General features: G+C 38.9%; 1 protein-coding gene across 3 annotated transcripts in view; it reads left to right on the forward strand.

The window, feature by feature from the left end:
• The first annotated feature begins 709 nt into the window (after positions 1-709).
• Positions 710-25,940, forward strand: part of PDS5B (PDS5 cohesin associated factor B) — a 101,772-nt gene continuing 76,541 nt past the window's right edge. Inside the window, exons 1-4 of one of the 3 annotated variants that reach the window (XM_057383281.1) lie at positions 710-830; positions 2,265-2,422; positions 21,851-21,976; positions 25,335-25,538. In XM_057383281.1, the coding sequence (XP_057239264.1) occupies positions 21,869-21,976; positions 25,335-25,538 (312 nt within the window). In that variant the 5' untranslated portion in view covers positions 710-830; positions 2,265-2,422; positions 21,851-21,868. Of the gene's footprint in view, positions 831-2,264; positions 2,423-21,850; positions 21,977-25,334; positions 25,539-25,940 lie in introns of those variants that run through there. The other 2 variants (XM_057383280.1, XM_057383282.1) reach the window with 2 other exon arrangements.

Raw genomic sequence — 25,940 nt, forward strand, 5'->3', positions numbered from 1 at the left:
AGCATGATTTGTGTTTTTTAAAACGTAATCCTCTAAACACCTCCATGCTGTTGCGATGTGTCAGGAAAAGGTTTTTCACCCAGAGGGTGTTGGGCACCGGAACAGGCCCCCCAGGGAAGTGGTCACAGCACCAAACCTGACAGAATGCAGGAAGACTTTGGGCAATGCTCTCTGGCACAGAGTGTGACCCTTCGGGTGCCCTGGGCAGGGCCAGGAGTTGGACTCGATGATCCTCAACGGTCCCTTCAGCTTATTCTATGGTTCTACACCAAGCAAAGCATTTTGTCTGTAGAGGCGAGAATAAGCCATATTGCTTTTCTTTTTGTATTTTCCTGTACGGTCACCCCTCAAACTGTTGTACTCGCTGAAGCAAGAGCAAAGGGCTMCATAAGTTACTTATGCTACTCTTTCTCCGCAGTTAAGCGGCTTTATTCCTCTTTTTTTTTCAACAATCCTTTAATAATTCTTTGCTTTGGGAAAATGCTTGCCTCAGTCTCCCACAGAGCGCGCACGAGCGAGAGCCGGTCGGGGCCCACCCTCAGCCCCTCTAGGGCCGCGGGCTCTGGGTGCTACCCATGCAGRCCGGCAGGGGGCGCTGCTACCCCGCGCTGGCCGCGCTCGTTCCCCTCGGCGGTTCCATTGGAGCAGCCGGAGACGAGTTGGCGCCATTTTGAAGCCGTCAGGGGGACCGGGGCGAGCTGCGGAAGGGGAGGGGGCTGGCCGCGATTGGCTGCGGCGGCGGCGGCGGCGGCAGTGCCTCTCCGAGCCCGGAGCGGCGGCAGCGCGGAGCGGATCCGCCTGCGACCAGCGAGGAGAGGAGGCTGCGGCGGGTAAGGAGCGCGGCACCTCGGCCGCGGGTATCCCCACCCCGTCCCCGCTCCATTTTCCTCTCCCAGGGGCGTGGGGGGCGCCCGCCCGGACCGAGCTCCGGGGCCAGCGCTGGAGGAGGACGGGAAGTGGAAGGGGAGCGGGAGGGCAGAGCTCCCCTTGGCCCGAGTTGGAGCTCCCCCTTCCCATCCCCCTCGCCCCTCCGCGGGGCTGCTCCCCTCCCCCCTTTCCCGTGGCCGACGTCCCGCTCGGCACTCCAGACGATGGGGTAACCTTGGCTGGGGTACGCGGGAATCCGGGGTCACCCCCTCGTCACGGTGGCCCGGAGGGCGGTGTCGCGCCCAGCGCCGGTGGCTGCTCGCGGCGCGAAGTGGCGGGGGGGGGGTGGGGGGGCGGGGAGGCTGCCCGCCGTGGCGGTGAGTGAGTGATCGCGGCTCTCTGGGCGTCCCTTCCCTCCCTGTCCCGGGCGTCCCCTCCCTCCCTGCCTGCCCCGGGCAGCCGGCCTGGTTCCCGCTCCGCGGGGCAGCACGGGGCTCCCGCCCCGCGCGGCTGCTGCCCGCGCTGGGCGTGGGGACATCCCCGCCCCTCCCCTCCCGGTTCGGTCTCTCTGCGACACATTTCGCAGCGCTCCTCAGCGGGAAGAGCTGTCCGCGGTTTGGTGGCTTACTTGTGTGAGATTCTGGTTCTTTCATGCTGGCTTAGCTTCCCTATCCTTCGCTTCTTAACCCTTCCCTATCCTTCTCTTCCCTTCCCTTCCCTCCCCCCCCCCCCCCCCCCCCCCCCTTCCTCTCCCCGTCTTTCTTTTTCCCTCCCACTTTGCATCAGGCTCTGTTAGAAAGCGCTCGAGAAGGGAGGACGGGCGGGGGAGGGGGGTGCTGCCGCCTGGTAGATGGAAAACTATGAATTTTACATTTATGAATATGAATTGTGAGATGGAGAATGGTTAATTTATAGGTTATGTATTGTTTACGTTGAGAGCCTCCGGTCAGGAATCTAGGTCCGTAACTTCATCCCACTGCAAATAAATCACTATCTGTTCTTCAAAACAAATCAACTATTAATGACGGCAAACAGTCCTGGAAAATTAAACTACAGCAAACCAGCTACTACAGAGCTGGATTTTGTCTTACCAACCTTACTCTGACTTTTATGCTTGCTTGCTGTGCCGTTGCTTTCTGAGACCTGTGATTATTTAGTTAGGCGTTATTTTCCCATTTAACACAACCGCTGAAGCATTCTTGTCTTGGTCTTTGTTCTGTGCTTGCCGGATAGGTGCTTTGGCTGTAATTGATTTTGCTGGGGATGGAAAAGAAAGAGGGCTGAAAATTTGAGTGGCTTTATAGTCGAAAATAAGTGTCAAATCACGTTTTGGGAAAGGGATAAAAAAACTTGCATTCTTTTAGATTTTCTGCCTCCAAACTAGTGGAATTGCTCAGTTTTCAGGTGGTGGAAATTTTGCCTGGAATGTCTTGTCTGTACCACAGATATGTTAAATATTATATTGTGTAAAATAATCACTCAAAAAGAAGTGAGAGACTGAATGTATGCCATGCTCATACCACCTGGAAGAAGACTGACAGTGACAGGCCATGAGGTAAGGTAGTTTAGCAGAGGTATGCATATCCTGTTCATCACAGAGTTTGAAAATGTGCACTGCTAGAGAAAGTAGTTTAGTACTTTAGCAGTTGCGTGACGTCTTGTGTCTGTGTTTGAAGCAAGGTTGAACTTAATTAGTGTAAGGTGGCAGGGTATGATGTGTCTTGGTGTGGTGTTTTGTTTGGAGTTTTTTATATAGATCCTGTACCRTTGTATTTTCGTATTTCCTGTTTCTGGTATCCTTTTTACTAGTTAGTATACAGACTGGATAAACTATAGTTAGGTTTTTGATGAAACAACAAAATTAAAATGGAAGATCATATGCTTAGCACTTGTATGCTTAACAACTTTTTTCTCTTGTAAGTATTTAATTTAGACTTTATCTAGCATGCTTACTTATGAACTGAAATTGAACTAGTCAACTAAGTTGTTATTAAACTATAATTAACCATATAAAAGCCAACAGTCATTGCTAGCATTTAAAAAAGCACAGTAATGAAATACGGGCATAACCCCAGGCATTATCCTTTTTTGTCTGTAGAACAGGAGGTTCTTTTATCTCCTGTAGATGGAGAGAGATGCATTTTCTTTTGGTATGTGTCGCTCTCTACCAGGCTTTCAGGTTATGCCTTTTTCCTCTTTTTCTTTTTTCAGTCACACTTTTTGTAGTCATACAGAAGACTAAGAGGGTGTATAGTATGTGTATAGATGTATATGACTTTTCTGGTTTAGTAAAGGATTTTCATTTAAAGGTGTTTGGAGTAAATGTTTTTTTTTTTTCTTTAAACTTGAATTGGGAGAGGTGATAAAGGCTACTTGTAGCACAAGGGGAATTTTCATGGGAGCAGCAAATAAGAAAATGTGAAGGTGAGTTGTAAAAGCATGCAAAATTGGAGATGGAAAGAAAATGTGATACTGCAACTCATTATTTTTCCCTATCAGTTTCACTCTAATATCCCTATCCCTTTATATTGCTTGTCCCAGATATTGTGCTAAGAAAGAGGAGGGTATGTCTTTCCTGCTGCCTTCAGAGAAGCTCCTTTTTGGAATCAAAAGTATTTCTGATATGTGGAACATTACGTTACTGCTCGCCAGTGTCATTCTCCTTTTAACAGATATCTATCAGCTCTGTTTTTTCAGCTCACAACAACTTTGCTATTAATATGCTTTAAGAAACAATAATAAAAATGCCGTACTGCATTGGGAACAGATGGGGATGTTTGTACCAATCACCTTGTGTCTGCCACCATTTATACAGGAGTACCATAACCAGGTATCAGGACCCTATCTGGGATTTTCTAATTTAGACCCTGTTCTTGAAAGATGGATACCAGACAATGCTAACTTTGTGTACTTTTTTTCTGACTTCTTTAGAAATCCTGGTGGATATTCCTGCTGCTGAAACGAGATGCTTCACTTGCATGCTTTATACTGAACAAAAAAAGACGTGAAATTAGCAGTCAGAAATATTGTCTTAGTTCCTTCCATTGTAGTCACCTAATCTACATTTTGATAGAACATAGAATGGCCTGGGTTGAAAGGGATCTTAAAGATTATGTAGTTCCAACTGCCCTGCCGTGGACAGGGAACCTTCCACTAGATCAGGTTGCTCTGAGCTCCATTCAAACTGGCCTTAAACACTTTCAGGGATGGGGCACCCACAAACTCTGTGAGCAGCCTGTTCCAGTGTCTCACTGCCCTCACAATAATAAACTTCTCCCCAATTCTAATCCAAACCTACTGTTTCCGTTTGCAACTATTCCCCCTTGTCCTGTCACTGCATACTCTTTTGCAAAGTCCCTCTCCATCTTTCTTGTTGGTTCTCTTTAGGTACTGGAAGGTCACAATAAAGTTACATTGAACCCTTCTCTTCTCCAGGCTGAACAATCCCAATTCTCTCAGCCTTTCCTCAAAGGAGARGTGTTTCATGCCTCTGATCAACTTTGTGGCTGTTCACTGGACTTGCTTCAAGAGGTTGATGTCCTGCCTGTGCTGGGGACAGGAGTCTGTATCTCTTTTAAAGTGTATTAGATTCAGTAAAGTGTGATCACTTAGGAAGTGACTCTTGATGGAGGCTTTTCATATATTGGTTGCCCACAACTTCTACCAAAGCAGCCTTTGGTTCACTCTGAGACATTCCAATATATCCACATGGTAGCTCAGTTCAATGTCAAAARCTTGCATTCTGAAAGTTTTACAAAGAAAGGGAGCAAATAAAAATATAGTAAAAGGAAAAAGCCAGCCAACAAAAACCCAACAGTTACCTGCAGTAAGTACAAATGTACTGCTTATGAGGAAGTCCTGAAAAAAGTTTGCATCAAAACTTCCTGTATGTAATCTTTGGGCCTCCTTGAGTTTGACTGTTAACTTCGTTAGTACTGCTTTGTTACTTAGATGTACAATTCCAATGACGACAATTAGATTTCTAGGAAATCTTTGTCATTGCATATGTTAAGTTTTTGTTCCTAGCAAAAAAGAATTGAATTGTTGTCAGTTATGAGAAATGAGCAGAAGACACTTCATGGAAACTTGCAATTACACTTAGGGATTTTGTTTTTTTCCGCATCTACCTATGTAAAATTTGAAAGACTTTTCTTGGGGAAAATGTACAGTGGTGGTAGGCAGCTTGCCATTAGGTGTGATACTTACTTTGATAATTTTGTTGATTTTGTTATTTGATAGTTGAATATGAAGCATTACACGTGGTTCCTGAACACGGAAACAAAGTGTATGAAAGAAACTGTAGCTTTTTGTGCCACCGGTTTTTGAAAGCTTTTGTTAGGGACRAGGTCCATGGGCAGTCCAAGTGCCACCCAGTACTTTCAAAGGTCTAAGGGAGACAAATTGTCTTAATTAATGTAATTCATGATACAAAATAAAATTTACATTTGTTTTTCTTCCTTTGAGTATGGACTAGTTAGAATAAGGCTATAACTTTTGCTTTCCTGGTTTTGGAACTGAAAGAAAGAACAGGTAAGCCAATGATAAACTCTTCTGAAAAGTTGTGAGGAAGTTTTCAGACAGACAACAAACAGGAGATGCATTTCCTCTTCCATTTGCCTAATTTAGATTATGCAGTTTGTAATTCCTCTGGTTACAGAAATGCTTCCAAGAATTAGAAAAAAAAAAGATTTTGATGCATGTACAGTTTTTGGAAAGAAATATTCTGTACTCTTTTTTAATGATGGCCGATCTGTACTTTGAGAACTCAAAACATTTTGAACATTTTCCCCAAGTTACAAATGTTGCCTATATGAAGTTCTGCATTAGTTTGTCCAAGCTACATTTTGTGTTTATGTGTGTCTATATATATATGTGTATATATATATATATATATACATACATATAAAAGCACATTTAGAATAACTTTTTGCTTCTTAACAGGCCATTGCCCCCTGAATCTTCTGTGTTGCATACAAAAAAAATCCTTAAAACAATATTAAAATTGCAAATTCTTTATAAAATTAGTAAACCATTTAATTTCTGTCTTTGTAAGTATATGTTATGGTAGTCTTTAGTTATAAAGTGTTAGGGTTTTTTTTCATCCCACTGTCCTTAGGAGTTAGAGCTGCATATCAAAATCAAGGGACGTATTTTCCAAAGCTGGAAAATGTAAAATTGTCTTGGTTTGAAAGACAGGTGTTTTGCCAATGAAGGCAGGGACCCCCCTTGGAGTGGTGGATATGACCCCCCCCTTTCCTCCGAATTATTATAGCTTTGAAAAATCACGGGCTTCCAGGCAAAAATATGGGAAAAAGGGAATTACAGGAATTACAGTTTTTACTAATATGTATAATAAAGTGAAATAAGCAATAACAACAATAGCAACAATCAGCCCAGTCACAAAACCAGTGACAGCCTCACACAGAGGTACACCCAGATYGCCCACGTGGCCAAGGACRGGCACAAACCAGCAGAGATGGATGGAGAAAAAGTTCCTCTGCAAACTCACAGCAGAAACACCGATCTCGGTGCTCCTTTAACCACTGCAGCACGAATCTCAGGGGTCCCAGGCAAGGCACAGGGGCAGAAGATCGCAGTGCAGCAAAACAGGAACCAAGGAGCTGCTGGGCTCTGCAGAAAAGAGCAGTTGAGCTCTCCTCCGCAGGTAGCAGGTCGACGGTCGACCTCCTTCTCTAAGCCAAGCAGAGTAGAATATATAGTTACCNCCCCGCCACACCCACACACACACCCCCTCCCAGCCTCCCAGTACTTAGCAAGATCGTTTGGGTGGGGTTGTAGGTCCTATTGTCTTTATCAATCGCCCAACCATCAAAAGGATGACCTGGCAATCAGGGTATCCCAGCAACAAAATGGGAAAGAAAAATTCCCTAAGAAAGGAAACAAAAGGAGAAACCTTAACCCCAACAAAAATGAATTGACAGGGGACTGTGGGAAGGGAAAAGCATATCTAGTAATTTGAATGATTGAATGTCACTTTGGGATACTGGAATTCATTCTTTCTGTCAGTTTCTTGTGATCCCAGGCAAGTCTGTTTAAACCAAACTTCCCACAAGAGCTTATTAGTTGTACATTGATTTCCTGGGAGACAGGCTCTAGACCCAGACTACTTCTGCTTGGCTCAACAGATGCTTTAGTTTGAGATGGAGCACTGGATAAATTGGCATACCTTAAAGGTGGTGTCCTCAATTTCTCTAACTGTACAGACAAAATTGGTGGAGAGTTCTTAAATTTCAGTCTGTAACTTGGGTTAGTCATCTATAAAATGAGATGAATACGCACTTTTACGAAAATTTTGTGGAAGTTGAAAAGACAATTTAAGTTTTATGGCACACTAATATAAATACAGGGATGAAACCTTACAGAAGCCCAGTAAGAAATCAAGTGTCTTCTGAGTGTGGCTTAAATACAGTATAATCAGGGACACAGATCAAATTACATGTAGAAAAGTTGAATAGCGTCTTTGCTTTGAATGAGAAAGAAATCCTATGGCGTGGAAAAAGGTCGTGAAGGATCAGGGATATCAGCTGCTTTGTGTGTATTCTCTTGTAATATTGTGTAAGAAACTTTAATTGTGTTTCCTAACTCTTAATAACTGATTTGACAACTATTTCCATATTTTCACTGCTCCTTTTTAAGCAAACTTAGTAAACAGATCCACCATGTAGATGTGCTCACTAGGTTGTCACCTTTAGCTTTGTGTATCTGTGACTAATTGATGGAATGCTATTAGTAGCAATAAGTTTTTCTCTTTTAGCAGTTTTAAGTGGAATGAGGTATGAGAGCTTTTTGGTGGATTCTGACAAGTATTTGTTATTGGTAGAAGGGCAGCGTAACATGTGGTGCACGTTGTATGCTCTGGAAAGGACTGAGATCTGCTGGGGCTGCATTCCCCTCCTGCCAACTGCAGCTGATCTTTCTACTCTGGTCTCTCTTCACTGACTTCACTGTCTAGTTTGTCCTCATATGTCTTGGGCTTCTGATTCCTGTACAAATTAAACCTACTTCCTCTCTTGCCTTTGTCAACTCATTTTCGACTTTACACAGTCACAGAATGGATAAGGTTGGAAGGGACCACACGAGGTCATTAGTCCAACCCTCTGGCTCAATCAATGTCCCCTAGAGCAGCTTACTTGGAGCTATGTCCTGATGGCTTTTGAATATCTCTGGGGAAGGAGAGTATACAATGCCTCTGGGCTGCCTGTTCCAGTGCTCAGTCATCCCCATGGAAAAGGAGCTCTTCCTCATGTTCAGATGGAACTTAGTGCATCAGTTTCTGCCCATTGCCTCTTGTCCTATTGTTTTCCACCATGGAGAAGAGCCTGGCTCCATCCTCTCTAGCTCTTCCTTCAGATACTTATGCACATTGTACATATCAGGAACCACAAGGCTGGTAGGGTATGTCACCTGTGGAGTATGGTGGTGCATCTTAAACTTTTGTTTGGAATTTCTTTCTAGTCCATTTGTCTGATAGAGCTTGTTGGTCCCTGCAGTGGAATTAGTAGAAGTATGTCCAAACCTCAGCTGTTTTTATGGGAAGCTGAGCTTTTTATCTTAAGAATCTGGCTGAGGTGTGAACAAATCCAGCTTTTTATGCTGAAGAAACAGCAACATCTGGCTGTAAGCAGACAGGTGGATTAGTGATGGATTCAGCTGTCAGCAGGATTTACCAGATGTGTTTGTTAGTCTGGTTTGATTATATTAACCTTATAACTTCAGGGGAATAAGGAGAGAGCAACCTGAAGTGTGCAAATGAGCAGTTCTTGTTTCTTAAATAATAGGTGGAAACTCTGAACTCTTGTGTTGTGATTGTATATTTACAGTCATTATGCAAGCAGCTATATTTATTTATTTTATTTTATTTATTTTATTTATTTTGATTATTAAAATTTAAAACTTACTCCTTTCAAAGTTGCAAACCCATCCTTTTAAAATGAATAAGGATTGGTTTCCTATCAGTGTTACTTGTGTCTTAGGGTTTCTATTTATTGGGACACAATCCAGTAGGGAGTGTACAGGCTTTTTCATTCTTGTTTTTTATTTGTTTTTTCATTAATGCTCTCCTGGGTAGGAGAAGAGGCCTTCTTGGGGAATGGGTTACAGGGTATTTAAGGCAGTGATCCAGTGTAGTATAGTGATGTCTGTGTCCCTACTGCACATCAGGACCAGTCTGAGCCTGACGGAAGCACAGCCCACACACTGATGCACACTGTGAGTTTGTTGTCATTGTGCAGCAAATGTGGAATAGAACCATATAAATTCTTGAGCTGGAAGGAACTCACAAGGATAGTTAAATCCAGGCCCCTCCTCTACACAGGGCTGCTTAAAACTGAATTATATAATTAGAGATGTTGTCCAGGCACTGCTTGAAATGTGACAGGTTTGGTGCTTTGGCCACTTCCCTGGGGAAGCCTGTTCCAGTGACTGACCACCTGTCAGTAAAGAACCTTTTCCGAAAGTCCATTGTGAACTTCCTCTGCTGCAGCTTCATTACATCTCTGTGTATCCTAATGTGAGTGATTAGCTACAACTGAAGGATTAAACATGAATTTCAAGGCAGAAAACAAACCAGAGTTTGAAAATTTACTATCAAGAAAGTTGACATAGCTGTGCATATGTTCCTGGTTATACCGAATCCAGGATTAAAATGTATTAATGTATGTAAATTTCTGAATGTGGGATACAAAGAAGTAGAGGCAGATTCTATTCGGTGGTGCCCTGTGATGAATCCAGAGGCAATGTGCACAAGCTGGAGCACAAGAGGTTCTTTCTGAAGGTTTTCACTGTGACAATAATGAAGAACCAGCACAGGTTACTCTGGGATTTTGCAAAGTCACTATCCTGGGAGATTCTCAAAAGCCATCTGGATGCACTTCTTAACAAACTGAAACAAACTGAGTTTAGGCAACAACCCTTCTTCAGCAGGGAGATTTGATGAAGTGACTTCCAGAGGTCCCTTCCAACCTCAACTTTTCTGTGAAAATAAAGCCCCATAGGGCTAAATAATTTTATTAGAAAAAGTTACAGGAGTCACTATMTTATTGACAGAGAACTTGTTGGTCGAGTGTTGAGGTAGGTGTCAGAGGTAAGTTAGGACTTAAATATTTGAAAGAATCTTCAGCTTTTTTGTTAAAGTGATCTTACTGGTAGATTCATGTATGATAGCAGGTGACTAGAGTCTGAAACTACTGCTGGTCCTTGTGGTCTTACAATGCACTTAGTTCACCTGGTTGTAGTATGTCTTCATCTAATTTGTGCTTTGTGATCAGTTATGGGTTCTTTCTCTGTGTTTGGGGACATAGTTATTTTTTCAGTCTGCTTTTCCGTCACAGTTTTGCAAAAAGCAAGATAAAATGTTTTAGCTGAGAAGAAAAGCTGAACTGATGGAAGCCATCTGGGTAGACAACTTCTATTCATACAACACCTGTATGAATGTGGGTTTGGTATTAAGATTGCTATATGCAGTTATAGTATAAGTGTGTTTTTATAATTCATATTGGCTAGGAGTGGATGCATTGTTGTTTAGAACAATGTCTGACTTTGCAGTTCAATACACATGCTTTCTTTTAGGTCTTACAGTTCAATCCATCCYGCTAGCATTCTTTGTTTGATCTTTAGTAATTCCATATCACGTAATTTGTACAGCATATAATTTTGTAATTTTTTTTACGTTATATGTGAAGTTAAGAATGGAAGGGCATCTCATTTARGTATATAAATTCTGATTTGTACAAAAGTAACTTTATATTGGTTGACCATTGTGAAATTTTATGAAACATCTCATTTTGCTTCTGTGGTASCATACAAGTATTCTCTGTTTTTTTCAATTGCTTATTTTATTTATTTTTAGTACTTCATTTTCGTTTTTCAGTATTCTTAGTGTTGGGCATTTTTTCTTGGGGGGAAGGTCTTACCAAAAACTCTCAAGACAAAATAAAAACCCAGAAAGTTTCATTGTAAGACTCAATAAAGTGTGTTAAGCTTAAATAATACCAAGTGTTGTTTCCTCCCAAGGGGCAACCCAGAGATTAAACTTGGTTTATGCCTGATATCTGTCTTGTAGTTTTCTTCCACTTCCTGTTATTTCCCCTTATTTTCCTCATGACTCCCATGCCATTCTTGCATGGATTTTTTTTCTTCTGTTGTATGAGTACTACAGCTGTTAATCATTTGAAATTATGTACTGCAAAGTACCTGAGGTTTCTGTAACTATTTTTTATTACTCTGTTCAAAACAGTTAATGTAAAAGAAAAGAATAATTCCTGCCTCTTTCCCCCCATTCTTTTCTAGTAGTTGGAGGAAGGAAACAAATTCCTGCCTTGCTAAATTTTAAATTTTAGCTTCCCTGCTAAAAGAGAGCTGTGTCAATATTATGACCATAAGCCAGTAATATTCTGGAACTTTGATACCTAGGCTGGTTGTCAATTCTTCTCTTCTTTGGGAGTACCAGCCTAAGAACTTCCAGTGTTTCTCGTGATTCTAGGAAAAGGAATGTTTCGTGGAGTTCAGGGTCTGCTTTTTAAATAATTATTCACATACAAAGCAACAACAAGGTACTAATCTCTGTTATATGGTTCAAGTTGCACTGTGTTGTATTGGGATATTTTGCTTCAGTTATTGACAAGAAAGTTGTTCTTAAATTTTTATTTAAAAACTAGAAGTCTGCCTCTAATGCTCAGTTTTTCTTCATTGAGCTATTTGTGTTTGAACTTTTGAAATATGGTGGTTCATTTACTTTGGGTGGGATCCCCTAGTATTCGTGATGATTTCTGCCTCTCTTCCACTTACCGTCCTAACAGTGTCTTCTTACTGCCTCTGTGTATGTGCTGCCCTCATGTGATAGACTACACGTGCACTTCTTCCAGTTTAAATTATCTGAATGATACCTGTCAGTAGCTGCACATAGTATTCCAAGCAAGCTCTTGCCAGTGCCTTAAAATATGTGTTAGATGTTGAGGTTTTGGTTTTGTGGGGGTTAATTCGTTTGTTCCACAGAACGACAGAATGGGTCAGGTTGGAGGGGACCATGGTGGGTCTTGTCATCCAGACTCTCTGCTCAAGCAGGGTTGCCCTAGACCACACCTCACAGGATTGTGTCTGGGTATTGCATGAGTATCTTCAGTGAGTATCTTCAAGGAGTTTCTTGAAGTACCTTGGCCTAGAATTAATGCTGAGTAGAAGAATCACCATGAGACTATACTTAGACCTAGGCATTGGACCCCTCTTTTGACCCCTGTTGTTTTCCTCTTACAGCTGTTTTTCTTTCAGACAGATTTGGAGCTTATATTCCTGTTTAGATGTTCATATGCAGTCTTTTATATTTGTAAACATACCTGTTTCTCTAAACTTTTCTTTCAGTGTTTTACTGAATGACAATCTCAGTCATCTCTGCATCCATCCATCTATGATTTCCAATTTAATGCTTTCATAATAGATGATACTTTGTGCAAGGAAACTGCTAATTGTTTTATCACAAATGAATCAAATATAAATTGTCCCAGGATAATATGATAAGCCTATAAGTTACTTTTATCCCTGTTTTTGAAATTCTAACTTCAGCATGCAGATTTTGTCTTAAAATCTTAAAATATGATTGGTATCAAACTACTGCAGCTCCAGTGGTAGTATTATTACCAAAATTTGCAATTTCTTCCACATTAATATTGAGATGCTGCCTTTAATTTCTTGTAGCATGCTTTAATTTTTAAAGTTAATTTAAATTTTTGGAATTGAAGGGTACTTAATTTTTAAATACCTTCAAAAAGCTTTGATTCCACAGCGCTTCATTAATTCTTGGAGGGTGCCTGTGTAGTTGCTTTGATTTGAAAATGTGAAGTTCTGAAGTATAGACACAGTAACTTCTGATTAAAGATAGCTGTTACCAGTTGTCACAGGAAAGCTTTTCCTGTCATTTCTTTTAAAATGGGTGTTCAGCTGACTTTGTATGATACTTCAGTAGCTTCTTTCTTTCCAGTCATTACTATACAGCAGGTTTTGTTTCCTTTCTTGATTTTAGCTATTAAAGTACAATTTATTTCTTTTTTATTTTTAAGCATATATACAATGTGTATCTCAATTTGGCATCAATTCTGTCTCTTTCTGTATTTTATGGTCTTTGTGGTAGAACTGTCCTCTTTTGAGGGCTCTAATTACTACTTACAACTCTACTAAGGGGTTGTTCAAGTTCACTTAGTAGTATAAAAACTTTTCTTGCACCCCAGTCAAGAGGACAAAAGCTTAAAGCTAAATTTTGTTGCTTGTGGCCCCTGGGATGGAGTTCATTGTGTACATTGCTAAATCGCTTCTGTTTGAGCACTGAGGACTGGTCAGAGTCTGTCTTTTCTTAAGGTTTTGTATAGTATGGTTGCATAATGTGACCACCAAAGGAATGTTTTCCCTAGTACTTGGCTAACTGACAAATATATCGCAGATGTCTATTTTATTAAAATTGTATTTAGTCAGCCTACAGTCTTCTTTCTCTGTCAGATTCCTTTACTATTGCCCTCCAATTTTTATCTCTGTGTAATTTCTTTTCCTGCAGCCATGCACAGAAAGAATAAATTTCAATTCCTACCGTCGCTTTTACTTATTCTTGAGTATAAGTGAAAACAGAGATCCCACAATAGTAGGTCAATTTTATTTTTCCTTAGGTTGCTGAATGGTTTAATGGTGGATTCTTTTATGTAGTTTCCAATAATTTTTTTAAACTGAGCATATTTCAGTAAAAATGCTGTTTCAGAAATGGCACAAAAAGAGGCAGTTTTATTAAAAGAAAAATGACAACAATAACATCTGAAAAAATGCTAAAACTTAAAGTTGGGTCACTTTTGTTTTGTGAATGCTGCAAGTGTCTGCAACACCACTGGCGAGAGCTGTGTGCTGGGATAAGTTGGTACTGAATACCTTCTACTTGCTAAATCTCTGGGAGGCTTTCTTTAATGAAGTTTGAAAAAAGTCTTATTTGCGGAAATAGAGACTTGCTTGGGACCATTTGCTCACTCATTGCAATTCTGTTTAAGTTGCTTGAGGCTCTTCAGTGTACATGCTGATCTTGGTATCATGTCTTTATGTTTACTTCTTTATTCTTTTCCTGAATCCTCCAAATCCTCTGTGCATTGTTGCTTCTTGCACATGTTGATACCTGCACATCATTTAATTTTTCACTTGCTTACTTAATACATTAGTAAAGATACTTAATGTGCTTTGCTGTATTTTCTAGTGTAAGTTTGAAAAAGTATTTTGTAATTTAAACAGGTATTATTACTTCTGGTTTGACTGTCAAAGGATGCCATTAATGGCATTCTCTAGTGAAATCCAGTACTTTTTATGCTATTTGTTGGACTGAGAATGTTACTTTTACCTTATAATCTGGGTCTTCATTACAGAAGACATTTAATTAGTTGTTTCTGTAAGTTCTTCATGCATCAGTCCTTACTGTGCTTCCTGATAGAAATAGGAAGCTAGCATTTTATTGGTATTATGGATAATACTAGTGTCTTGATGTAATGATAGTTAAGTAAACAGTATAACATGATACATTTCTAAAAGAGAATGGAAAGTATTAGTCTATTCATTATACCAGAATCTGTATGAAAATGACCTGGATTTACATAAGCACATTGGGTCCAGTATTCTAAAAGTTTCTATTTTATTCAATAGCAGAAAATTAACTGCCAAATTTTGGCTTGGAATGGCTTTTTATAGCCAAGTTACAACTCCCTAGAGTTGTAGATTTAGTTTAGTGGCAGTTCGATAATGCAAGTCTTTAACACCTAAGTGATTTCTCACCTTGATAATTGTTGTCAATCTGCCGTATACCAGCAGGAATTTACCAGGATGTAAAGAATCTCTGTAAATGGCTTAAATTGTTACATTATTCGTGTTTTATTAGTAATACTGATGAAGTAGAAAGATGCCTGCCTCTTCCACTTCTGTAAGTACTGAGTAATCTCTTAATGATACATTGTTGCATCTCTTATGAAAATTACGTCTTGAGGTTTTTTTCATACATCTTTTGTTATTGAAACAAAGTTAGTGATCTCAAAGTATTTGYCATGGCTTATCCTAATTTTATAAGGATGTTACCTGTTGAGGGTGCAAAAAAGAAAGTGTATATAAAAAATAAAAAGAAATTACAAACTGTATCTTAAAAGAGGAAGAGGGCTTTGGAGTGAAATCTGTATTTAGATTTATGAGATGGAAAAGATTTTACTTCCGTGCAACATCCCATGAGACAATTCAGGAAAATTTTTTTGCATCTTCTAAACTGTTTTTGTATTGTTGATGGAATGGCCTATGACAGTGAGAGGCCATTCCTTGGTTGTGGAGAAGATGCTGATGAATATTTGCCGATGTTTTTTTTGGCTATGCTTTTGTCTTGGAATGGTATGTGTGGAAACATGTATTTAGTTCTTTACACACTGAAATTTTTTTCCATGCTAACCACTTACTAAATTTACTTGAGCTTCTAATACCTTTGTGAACATGAAAAAAGTGTTGTTCTCAGTGGTACATTGAAAAATATCTTGCAAATATAGGTTTAAAATGTATATATTAGCCTACCTAAATTTGATGTGTACTTTCTCAGATTTTACATACAACATTTAAAAATTATCTCAAGAATAGCTTTATAATTATATATGCATATAATTATATATATTCAGTGAAAGTTCTAAAAAATAAGAATGATGATGAACTTTTCTAAGTTAATCACTGTTTCTGATGATCTTCTAAGTCCTTATGTTTGGATTCTGGATTTTGAAGAGGTGGTGATACTAAGGCAGGAGACAGATGTGCAAGGAATATAGGGTTGATTTGCTGAAACTTGCTTCATCATTTGGGTAAGATTTCTACAAAACTAATAGGAGGGTGAAGATTTAAACACATGTATAGATCTCTGTAAAGTCACTGTTGACACTTGATTACTGCATGTATGTTAAGGCATAGCTTGCTTAATGATTAGCACAGTTAATTAAATCACCGTAGGCAATGTGAATGGTCAACCAAACAAAATGGAATTAAATTGAGTGTGGTTTAAGTCCTCCTTTTAGATCATTGACTTAACATCCTGTAATGATATTTATTGACATATGAAGCATATTTGCATAGGAACTTAATATGCAAGATATCGATCCATGTTTTATTTGTGAAATCTGTATTTTACAGTATTGAGCAACTAGTATATGTGAAGTTAAACTATTCATAAAGTTATCCGCTATGTAGAAACCATCTGAATGTTTTAGTAATATAATGGCCAGTAGACTTAGCTGGAATTGAGTAGGTATTGGATGCTATTGATTATGTACAAAACTCATGTGTAGTTTATTTATTTGAGTTTGACCAAATTTTGGCACTGGTACTTATTACTAATTAATTCTGTTRAGATCAGTTGATGTTCCCATTTATGATCTGGCTAATAATCATAATTTTACATTAAATGTAATTTATTTGTTTTGATTTTTATCGCAAGAGTTAAATGACTTTTAATCCATCCTATTCTAATGCCCAGTAAATGCAACTTGCACTTCTGTTTTTTTTCTGTATTTTAGTTTTCCTGTTGTTATTGTACAGAGGGTATGTGTTTGATCATATTTTCTTTTTTTTCTCTGTACTTGTTTTTTTCATCCACCTCCCTTTTAACTTAGTTTGTAATTTGTCATGCTATTTTACACATAGTATTTTTCAATGTGCTTCTACAGACTTGCTCTTGGTTCCTGACTTCAGGTCTTTGAAGTTATAATTGCAGTGGTGCTTCTGTGTTGAAAGAAGTAGTGCTGCCTAGACATCTTAAGTCTTACTGTATCACCTCCTTGTGTACAAAGAGTAAAGTTTGTATTTTAAATGCTCTATTAGCCAAAAATAGGGTTTATTTTCTTCATAGTTTTCGAAGACTTAACTTACAGTACTGTTTAACATGACCAAAGCAACAAAGCCTGATTGAGTCATACCTTTTATTCCTATGTATTAGAACTGGAATTTGTTGTATTTGTGCAAGCTTCTTGTGACATCTGCCTTCCTTTTTTGTCCTCATTTAACGGCAGAAACAGTKCACATCTTAATGTTTAGTTTATATGCTTGTATTATGCATGGTGCAAAGCATTTTATTGTCTGAAGTGTTTTCTTGCCTTAAAATAGGCACCCATGTGAACATTTTCCTTTTTCATAGAATCATTAAGGTTGGAAAAGACCTCTAAGATCATTGAGTCCAACCATTAACCCAGAACCATTGTGTTCTCCATTAAATTATGTCCCCGAGCACTGCATCTGTGTACCTYTTGAGCACTTCCCTGGGCAGCCTGTTTCAATGCCTGACTACCCTTTTGGTGAAGAAATTTTTTCGAACCTGTCTTGGTTTGAAAGACAGATGTTTGCCAATGAAGGCAGGGACCCCCCTTGGAGTGGTGGATATGACCCCCCTTCCCTCCGAATTATTATAGCTTTGAAAAAAAAAAATCATGGGCTTTCATGCAAGAATATTAGTAAAAACTGTTATTACCATTTACATATATGTATAACAAGGTGAAACAAGTAACAATAACAATAGCAACAGCCAACCCAGTCACAAACCCAGTGACAGCCTTACAGAGACACGCCCTCCCCTTTGGTGCAGTTAGTCTCAGTTGGCAGGGGTGCTCTTGGCTCCCGGCCGAGCAGGGCGCGTGCGATGATTCCCCGGCAGCTGTAGGGGGCGCTGTGGCGCGGGTCCCGGCTGGCTCAGATCTCCCGTGTGGACAGTGATGGACACACAATGTCAGGGATGGATGGAGAAAAGTTCCTCTGCAAAACTCACAGCAGAAACTCTGATCTCGGTGCTCCTCTGGACAACAAGAAACCCCAGGATGGCAAAGAGACGAGCAGAACCCCGCGGCTGTGAGGCGGGATGGAGCAGAGCTCACCCCCTGACGCTGGAATCTCAGGGGGTCCCCAGCAAGGCACAGGGGAGAAGATCACAGTGCAGCAAACAGGAACCCAATGAGCAGAGATGCTGGGCTCCGCAGAAAAAGGGCAGGCCACCTCTCCCCCAAGCAGCTAGCAGGTAGACCTCCTTCTCTCTTCGAAGCAGAGAAGGAAGTGAAGTTACCCTCCACCACACAAAAACACACCCCCTCCCAGGGCTTAGCAAGATTGTTTAGGTGGGGCATAGGTCCCATTGTCTTTACTAATTGCCTACCCATCAAAAGGATGACCTAGCAATTAGTGTATCCCAGCAACAAAATGGGAAAGAAAAAATTTCCCAAGAAAGGAAACAAAAGGAGAAAATCTTAACCCACAACAGAACCTCAAATCTAAACCTCCCCATGTGCAACTTGAGGCCATTTCCTATTGTGTTGTCTTCCATTACCTGGGAGAAGAGACTGATCCCCACCTCACTGCATCTCTTTTCAGGTAGTTGGAGAGAGCAGTAGGAGAGAGCAGTAAGGTGCCCYCCGAGTCTTCTCCAAGCTAAACAACCCCATCTCTCAGCCTCTTCTTATAAGACTTGTGTGCTTTCCCTTTTCTTTCCCTTCTGATTGTGTGTATGGAATTATACTGGATTTCTGAAAACATGGTGGACAACTTAGAAAATTTCACTTGATTTAAAAAAAAACAGAAACCTGTCAGCTGAGTCTCTGTTGAATCTCAAAGAAGCTTTCAAAGAATTTTCTGATTTCAAAATGCTTGTCGCCTTACACTGTCTTCTTTTGCTATACACTGTGTCTTTAAAAATTAATTTTAAAATCTTTTTTGAAATTCAGGCATTGGATATCACATCACTAGCTTATGTATTTTCATTTTCAGCATGCTGTAGATACAGTTGGCCTTGAGGCTGTTCTTAGCTGTTACTGACTTCTTTTTCCATGCGAGAAGTTCACTGGAACAGCTGATGTATCTGTAATGTGAAATCACAGAGACTTGCACTTGGCTAGAATTACCAAAACACCTTTCCCTCCCCACCAGAATAGAACCCTAGATTCTAGTAAGTGTTGAACAGAGATTATTTTGATAAAGCTAGGTATGGATACCTATGCTGGCAGTCCAGAAGAACAGGAACTTCTAGCAGTGGAATGTAACAAATTAAGTTTTATTCAGATAATACTTGAAGTTGTAACTATTGTATAAGGGATTTGCTTAGCATTGGATTTTCTCTTTTTTGAATGATAGGTTTTCTTTTCTGCTGTTTATTTTGAATGGTTTTTGTTTCTCTCAGTAAAGCTTATCATTAATCCTAAAAATCTTTGAGTAGTGGTCTGTAAATTTGTATTTTATAGGAGGCTGAGAAGCTTCCCTTATGTTCTAAGTAATAGGCTATKTCATAGAACCTTTCTGAAGTTATTTTTGAGCCTATAAGACTAGATGTATTAATTCTGTAGAAAATTAAGTCCTATTTAATTTTTCTATATTTCTGAAAGGGATAAGATATGTACATCCCTGTTTGTAACCTTGGTTGGTTGCTAGATGCTAGTACTGCTGCTCTCTCAATCTTCTTGCTTAAAGGAACAGGGAGGAAAACAAGATGCGATAGCTCATGGGTCAAGATAAATGCAGGGAGATTGTTTTCATTCTTCACTAACCTTGGTGTCTACATGTTGTTACATGTTTTGCTCACTTTTCTTCCTTGTAACTGCTGTGCAACATTTTTTGTCAGTTCTTATAAATATGTTATCACAAAGGCATTACCAGTATCACTGATGGCTCGACTTTGGCAAGGGATTAATCCATTTTGGAGCTGTCTGGACCTGGCTCTGTTCGCTATGGGAGCAGTCCCTRGTCGCTTCCCACAGGGGCCATGCCTTCAGCCTCCCCCATTACCAAAATGTTGCCAAATAAACACTATACAGATGTTCAGTTTCATCCAGACCTTGGATGCCACTGAAGCTTAAAAGCTTGGTTGTGTGGCAGTTGGACATACTGGCTGCGCAGTTCAACTTGACTGTAATGTATGAGTTTCAGTCTTTGAATTATTTCAAAATGTGCTCCAAATGAGACTCCATCACCATATTCTAATCAAATTTCCACTGCATTTGATCTGATCTGACAGCTACCCACCACTGGAAAATGGAGTTTTGTTCCTGTTCTTTCCCTTGAGTTAGCTTTGATGCTTGTCACATGCTTTTCAAAAACAATCAGGCTTGGTTTTTGAGTTGGTGAGTTTGATTGGTCCAACAAAGCATCTGATGCTTTTATACATTTGCATATTCAGGGGAGCAATACTCCCTTTTGCTGTGATGAACTGTTAAAATGATTTTAGCTGTGATATATAACATCATCCCATCTGAAGGGTAGAATGGAATATCCATGTCAAACAGCAAGAAGAGTGAACTTGATTGCAATTTCTGTGTACTTCTGAGAAGTCCTGGATTTACTGTCATGACAATGCATTAAAGAAATCTAATGGAGATAAAAGTGACATCATATTTTAGTGCTAGAAAAAGTTACTTCAATGAGCTTTGTCGATTTTTACTACAACTGCAAGAAGGTAGTGCTGTTCCACTGCTGGGTATATGTAGATACAGAGAAAATGACAGAAACTGAGTTGACTTTTGTGTATCTGTTGAAGTACATTATATGTCATGCCTATTGAATGAAATATGATTGCATTCATTCTATTYATTACAAAATAAAATATGTTGTTCCGTATATGTTCTTTGCAAAAAAAAAAATTAAAATCCAGTGTTAACTTTTTGTTTGGTAAAAGATTACTGAAGATGAAGCAAAATCTGTGATTTTGGTTGTTATCATGAAATATGGATTGAAGAATACAGAACATGTTGGCATGTTTTGAAGGGGTTGGGTTGACAAATATAGTTTAAGTTTCAGTTCTCCTTCAATGTAGAATGGCCTTGGCTTGGGGGCCAGTAAGTTTTAATTGCAGCTGTTATGGAAGATGTTGCTAGCCCATCTCTTCTTGGGGATTCTGGCTGATTTTTATTTCTGGTGTTATAATCCCAAGAAGTTCAAAGTAAACATAGATCCTTATAGGAGATCTGTTGGAAGAAAATGCCTGACTTCTATTTCACAGTTCAGAACAGTCATGACTGCTAGTAGTGAATCATACTTTTAGCCAAATAAATAAAAGTATCAAGGCAATGACAAAGAAATTTGTTTCTTCTGTCACGTTCTTCATTTGTAGTTTCCCTGGTGCAATCTTATTCTAAGATTCTGATTGTCCCCACACATGCCATGTAGACTCTTTCACCATCTTTTGTATTAATTGCTTTTACAGAAATAAAGCTCTCAGTTCAGCTTCCTTCTGTACAGCAGTGAAACTCTGGGTAACTAAGAGTGGATTAGATGGCAATCTGCATTTGCATCAACTTAAAGGGACTGAGAAACAAAAAAAACCTGAGTTTTTTTTTCTTAGTTGGAATTTAGGAAGAAGATACTGTTGCTTATCTGCAGTCTTTCACTTGAAAACTTGGCTTTAGTGGCACAGAGGAAAGACTTGCATTTGGTCTACTCTGTTTCTGTCTCTAATTCCATTCTCTATATGTTCGTAAGTGGCAATATTGGTGAGTTCCAATTGGTCATGTGTAACGCTTCACASCACTGGTGTTTAAGCTATTTGGGAAATTGCATTTTCCAAGAGAATAAATAGAACACAAAGTCCACTTCAGATGTCTGAACATCCAAGCTAGCTAGGATCTATTATTACCAAGAGTTGGAAACAGATCATACAGTATAATGGGATTCTTTGTTGTGTCTTGTTAGTGTGAAGATCAAATACATTCCAGAATGAGGGGCTTTAGGTTTTCTCTTGTGTACTACTTGAAAGCTTTACTGTGTCATATGACAATCTTACCTGGGTATCTATTTCTGTCTCCCACAGTATAGATTACTGAAACCAATGAAAATACTTGGTCCTTTTTTTTGTGTTTGTATGGGTTTGTTGGTATATATCTAGTTGGATTTTGTTTATCAAAATGGGACAAATAAGGTTAAACATGAACTAGTTAAACAACACTATCTTCTTAATTTCTTTCTACAGTTTTAAAACTGTGAAATCATGGCTCATTCGAAGACGAGAGCCAATGATGGGAAAATTACATATCCTCCAGGAGTCAAAGAAATCTCTGATAAAATATCTAAAGAAGAGATGGTGAGAAGGCTAAAGGTTAGTAATCAATTAATTGCTTGCAGATTAAAATTTCTTGTAAAAGATGCTCAATGATCCAGTTACTATATTTTGTCTCTGGAAGGGTTATTTTTTGATTTGGGCTTCACCTTTTTTGTGCACAGGGGAAACTTGTTTACTCCTGTGCATTGTCTTCTATCACTTTCTTGAAGTGTCTTGTTCAAAAAAGGTTTAAATGCATTGAAAAATCACAGATAGAAATGAGCTGCATTTATTTCAAATGCTACTTAAATTTTTTTTTCAGCTGCTATGCAAAGTCAGTACTGTTGTTGCTTTCTAGTATTTTCCTCTCTAAAAGAAAGTCATATTTTTAGAAATAATTTGGATACCTCTGAATACATTCCTTTTATGCATTAGTGCTCTTTGGATTGTTTAAAACCCCTTTTATTCTCATTATTTTAGCCTGTATCATGATGAAGGTAGCCTTTGTTATAGTTTAGTCTATTTACTTAGAGTATACTTATAGTCCTTGATGTATTTGTCTTGAATTTCTTGACCGCTTTATTTGGCCTTAGTGTACAGGAAGGTTGGACAGATTTGTGGGCTAATTTTGTTAAAACAGTTCTGTACCCACCTGTGGCTCTCACAAAAAGGCAGGCTAGTATTGTGCAGAAGGAATTCCTGCAGCTTGGGCTTGCCCAAGGGAAAGCAGGAGGGAACAGATGTGGGAGAGGAACCTTAAGTATTCTAACAGATGGAAGAGCTTGATTTGAAGTTTTTTTTAAGAAGTAGTTTTAACTTCTACTTTTTATTTGGAAATACTGGTAAATGAACAAAAACCAATGAAATCCTAAAACACAAGGATTGCTTCTTGTCTTCCCCCCAGTAACCTATCTGGGATTTTTGCTGACAGACTGTAGCAAGTATATTGCATTCTATGATGTTGAATAAAAGACAACATTTATAACTTTACATATGAGTGATTCCTAAGAGAAGGAATGCTTTGTTAGCACTTGCATATTTTTTTTCAGCTTGTGGAAATGCAGCACCACAGTTCTTATTGATCTTTTTTCTCCTATAGCTTAACTTAATTTTTGGCTATGAATGTCTAGTACCTTCTGTTCTGCCATCTTGATCCATCTTGCAGAAGAAGTGGACTTTGTAGGATGCCTTGTGATTCTTGTTAGCTGTTTATTCTGGCTGTGAATTTGTTGATGCTCTGACAGGGAAAAAAATGCACAGTGTTTCTTTTATAACAGATTGGATGATCCAGGCTACACCACTAGTGTATAAAGCTACGGTGTAAACACACAGTTTAGGAGGTGCAGGTGCTAAAGAACAGTAATTGATAAATAAGTGAATTATTAAGCTCTTGATTCCTCTGACTGCCAAATGCTCATAATTATAAGGGGAAAAATATTTCTGTGTACAAGCAGACATTCTGCTTTTTGTTGATGACAAGACATTAATATAAAAGCAAATCATTGGGAAATCAGAGAATAAAATGGAATATATGTGTAGTAAATTTCTGTATTAGCATAACTTACATCAGAAATAGCATGCATTTCTTAATGATGCTCTCTGCAAGTTATACTAGATTTGGAAAGGAGATAGAAATTAAATGTTTACAGTCATGAAGTGGCACTGAAGACAGAAAGAAGGTAATAAACACTTGGAAATGATGAATAGTGTGAGAAAAGCATTTTTTCCATAGTTTCTTTTCATACAGTAGAACCAAGTCATCATCTAATGAAATACTGATTTTATACCAGCAGTCTACTTTTCTGTAAGTGTATTCCAAAGCTCATTTCTAGAATGGTGTAGTCAAAATTGAAATATGTGCCACATCTGGGAGAAGAAGGTCCGGGAGTATAAATCATGGTGGTCTGGGTGTGATTTCAGGCTTGGGAGTCCTCTAATCTATTGCTTTGCAGGAAGCTGGATAACTATGCTAGGACAACTAGCTTATTTTCCTTTGTTGCTCCTTACACACTGTGATGGATTGCTCTGCAGACAGGATGACTGATCTTTGTTGTCCTGACTTGTACAGATGCTCATGCTATCAGGGAAGAAACATAAAGGTTGATTTCAAGTAGAAAAAACTCCATATTTGTTGCAAGAAGTATGAAAAGACTATTTTTCATAGAAAAGAAAACGATTCTGATTTACAAAATACTTAAATCGATGTGTGTGGGTACCAGTGCACTTCAAGTGGTTCATGTATCTGACGGGGGAGGACTTTTATTTTTCTTGCAATGAAAGTTATATGTCTGTCTAAGCTGCTGATCTTCTGTGCCTTTTAGTAAAGGACTCTCATATACTTGAAAACTTTGCAACTCCTGTGATCCTAATTATACTGATGTTTGGGGTTCATTTAAAGTTGGGTTTGTTGTTCTCTGACCAGCTATAGCAAATTTTTGAATGGGGGAAAAAACCCCAACCAAACTATAGCAAAAGAAAATGTGTTGCAATGTTACTAGGATTCTATTGTGCTATTGACATAATTGTTCTTTGAAATATCTCTTCCTACAATTAAGAAATAGATGGGAGTTTTGACTTTAATACTCAGGGTTGTGTAATTAAGTCTTGAGTACAATTTTGTTAATTTTACAAGAGTTGAACTCCTTAAAACAGCTGTCTCTGTGAGTCAAATAAGGAATTGGAGAAGAGCATAGTTGCTTTGTTTTGTCAATAAATTTCTCTTCTTCAGATGAAAGAATTCTCACCAACTAGCAGTTACTAAATAGAGCTTTTCTTGCTTTTGTTTTATTTAACATGTTAAATATTTGGTGTCCCATTCTGTTTTAATTCCATAACTTCAGTCTACTGGATCCTGATAATCCTAGTGGTCATTTTAGCTCTGTTGGGACAGCATCCATGCTGCTGAGCTGCCTGGATTTGTATATGCTTTTGCTGAAAGTGTGTGTTCTGCTTCTGGACAGCACAGGGGATAGAATTTTCCTCAGAGCAGGAATAGGAAAAAAAACTGAAACTGATAATAAAAGGAAAAAAGTTGTCACTGAATAGTTTAGGGGAGAAACTAATATTTTGAATGTTTTGCTGTTTTCTGAATTTATAAGTGAATGGCTGTAGCAGTGAATGCTATTGCACTTTTTTGATTCTTCAACTTGATTATATGTCTTCTCAAAAAGTTCAGGGAAGTCTACAACTAGGCTTTCAGTACTTCTGCTGAGACTGTGTGTTGGAACACTTGATACAGGACTTGACCAGGTCTTTCCTGTACCCTGAAATATGAAACACTGGTTGCTCAAGTACTACTGCATAGCTAATAATGCTTCTGGTGGAAGTTGCACAAAAGCAGAAAAATAACTTTTAATAAGGATCCTGTTACACAGAGTATTTAATTTAATGTACTAATGTGTGTCTCTCTTTTTAGATGGTCGTGAAAACTTTCATGGATATGGACCAGGACTCTGAAGAAGAAAAGGAGCTCTACCTAAATCTTGCTTTGCATCTTGCTTCAGATTTTTTCCTTAAACATCCTGATAAGGATGTACGTTTGTTGGTAGCATGTTGTCTTGCTGATATTTTCCGAATTTATGCCCCTGAAGCTCCATACACTTCACCAGATAAACTGAAGGTAAATTAAATCTCTTTTTCCACACCAGGTTTTTATGCTCAGTGATTAATATAATTGGTTATGGCTGGTTTTTTTCCTCTCCTTATTTCTCATTCAGCCTAAGCAGCTCAAAGTTTTCCCTTGATTTTGTGATATGATTGGTAAAGTCAATTGTTCATTAGATAAAGGGTTATACGGTCCATCTTCCAATAACTTGTAGAGTTTTTGATTAATATTGAAAATAAATATTTTATTGAACTGTTATTGGGATTTGCAGGTAGTGGACTATTACTTTAGGAATATAGGTAGAGGTTTTATCATAATCTCTTGCAAGACAGCTAATACCTTCACTTGGAGAAGTACCCATGTCTCTCCAGTTAAACTACCAAGAGGTGGGTACTTGTATATTTATAGATAAATGTT

This window comes from Malurus melanocephalus, unplaced genomic scaffold (assembly GCF_030028575.1).
Source record: "Malurus melanocephalus ecotype Western Australia unplaced genomic scaffold, MMel_1.1 scaffold_619, whole genome shotgun sequence".
NCBI classification, from domain to species: Eukaryota; Metazoa; Chordata; class Aves; order Passeriformes; family Maluridae; genus Malurus; species Malurus melanocephalus.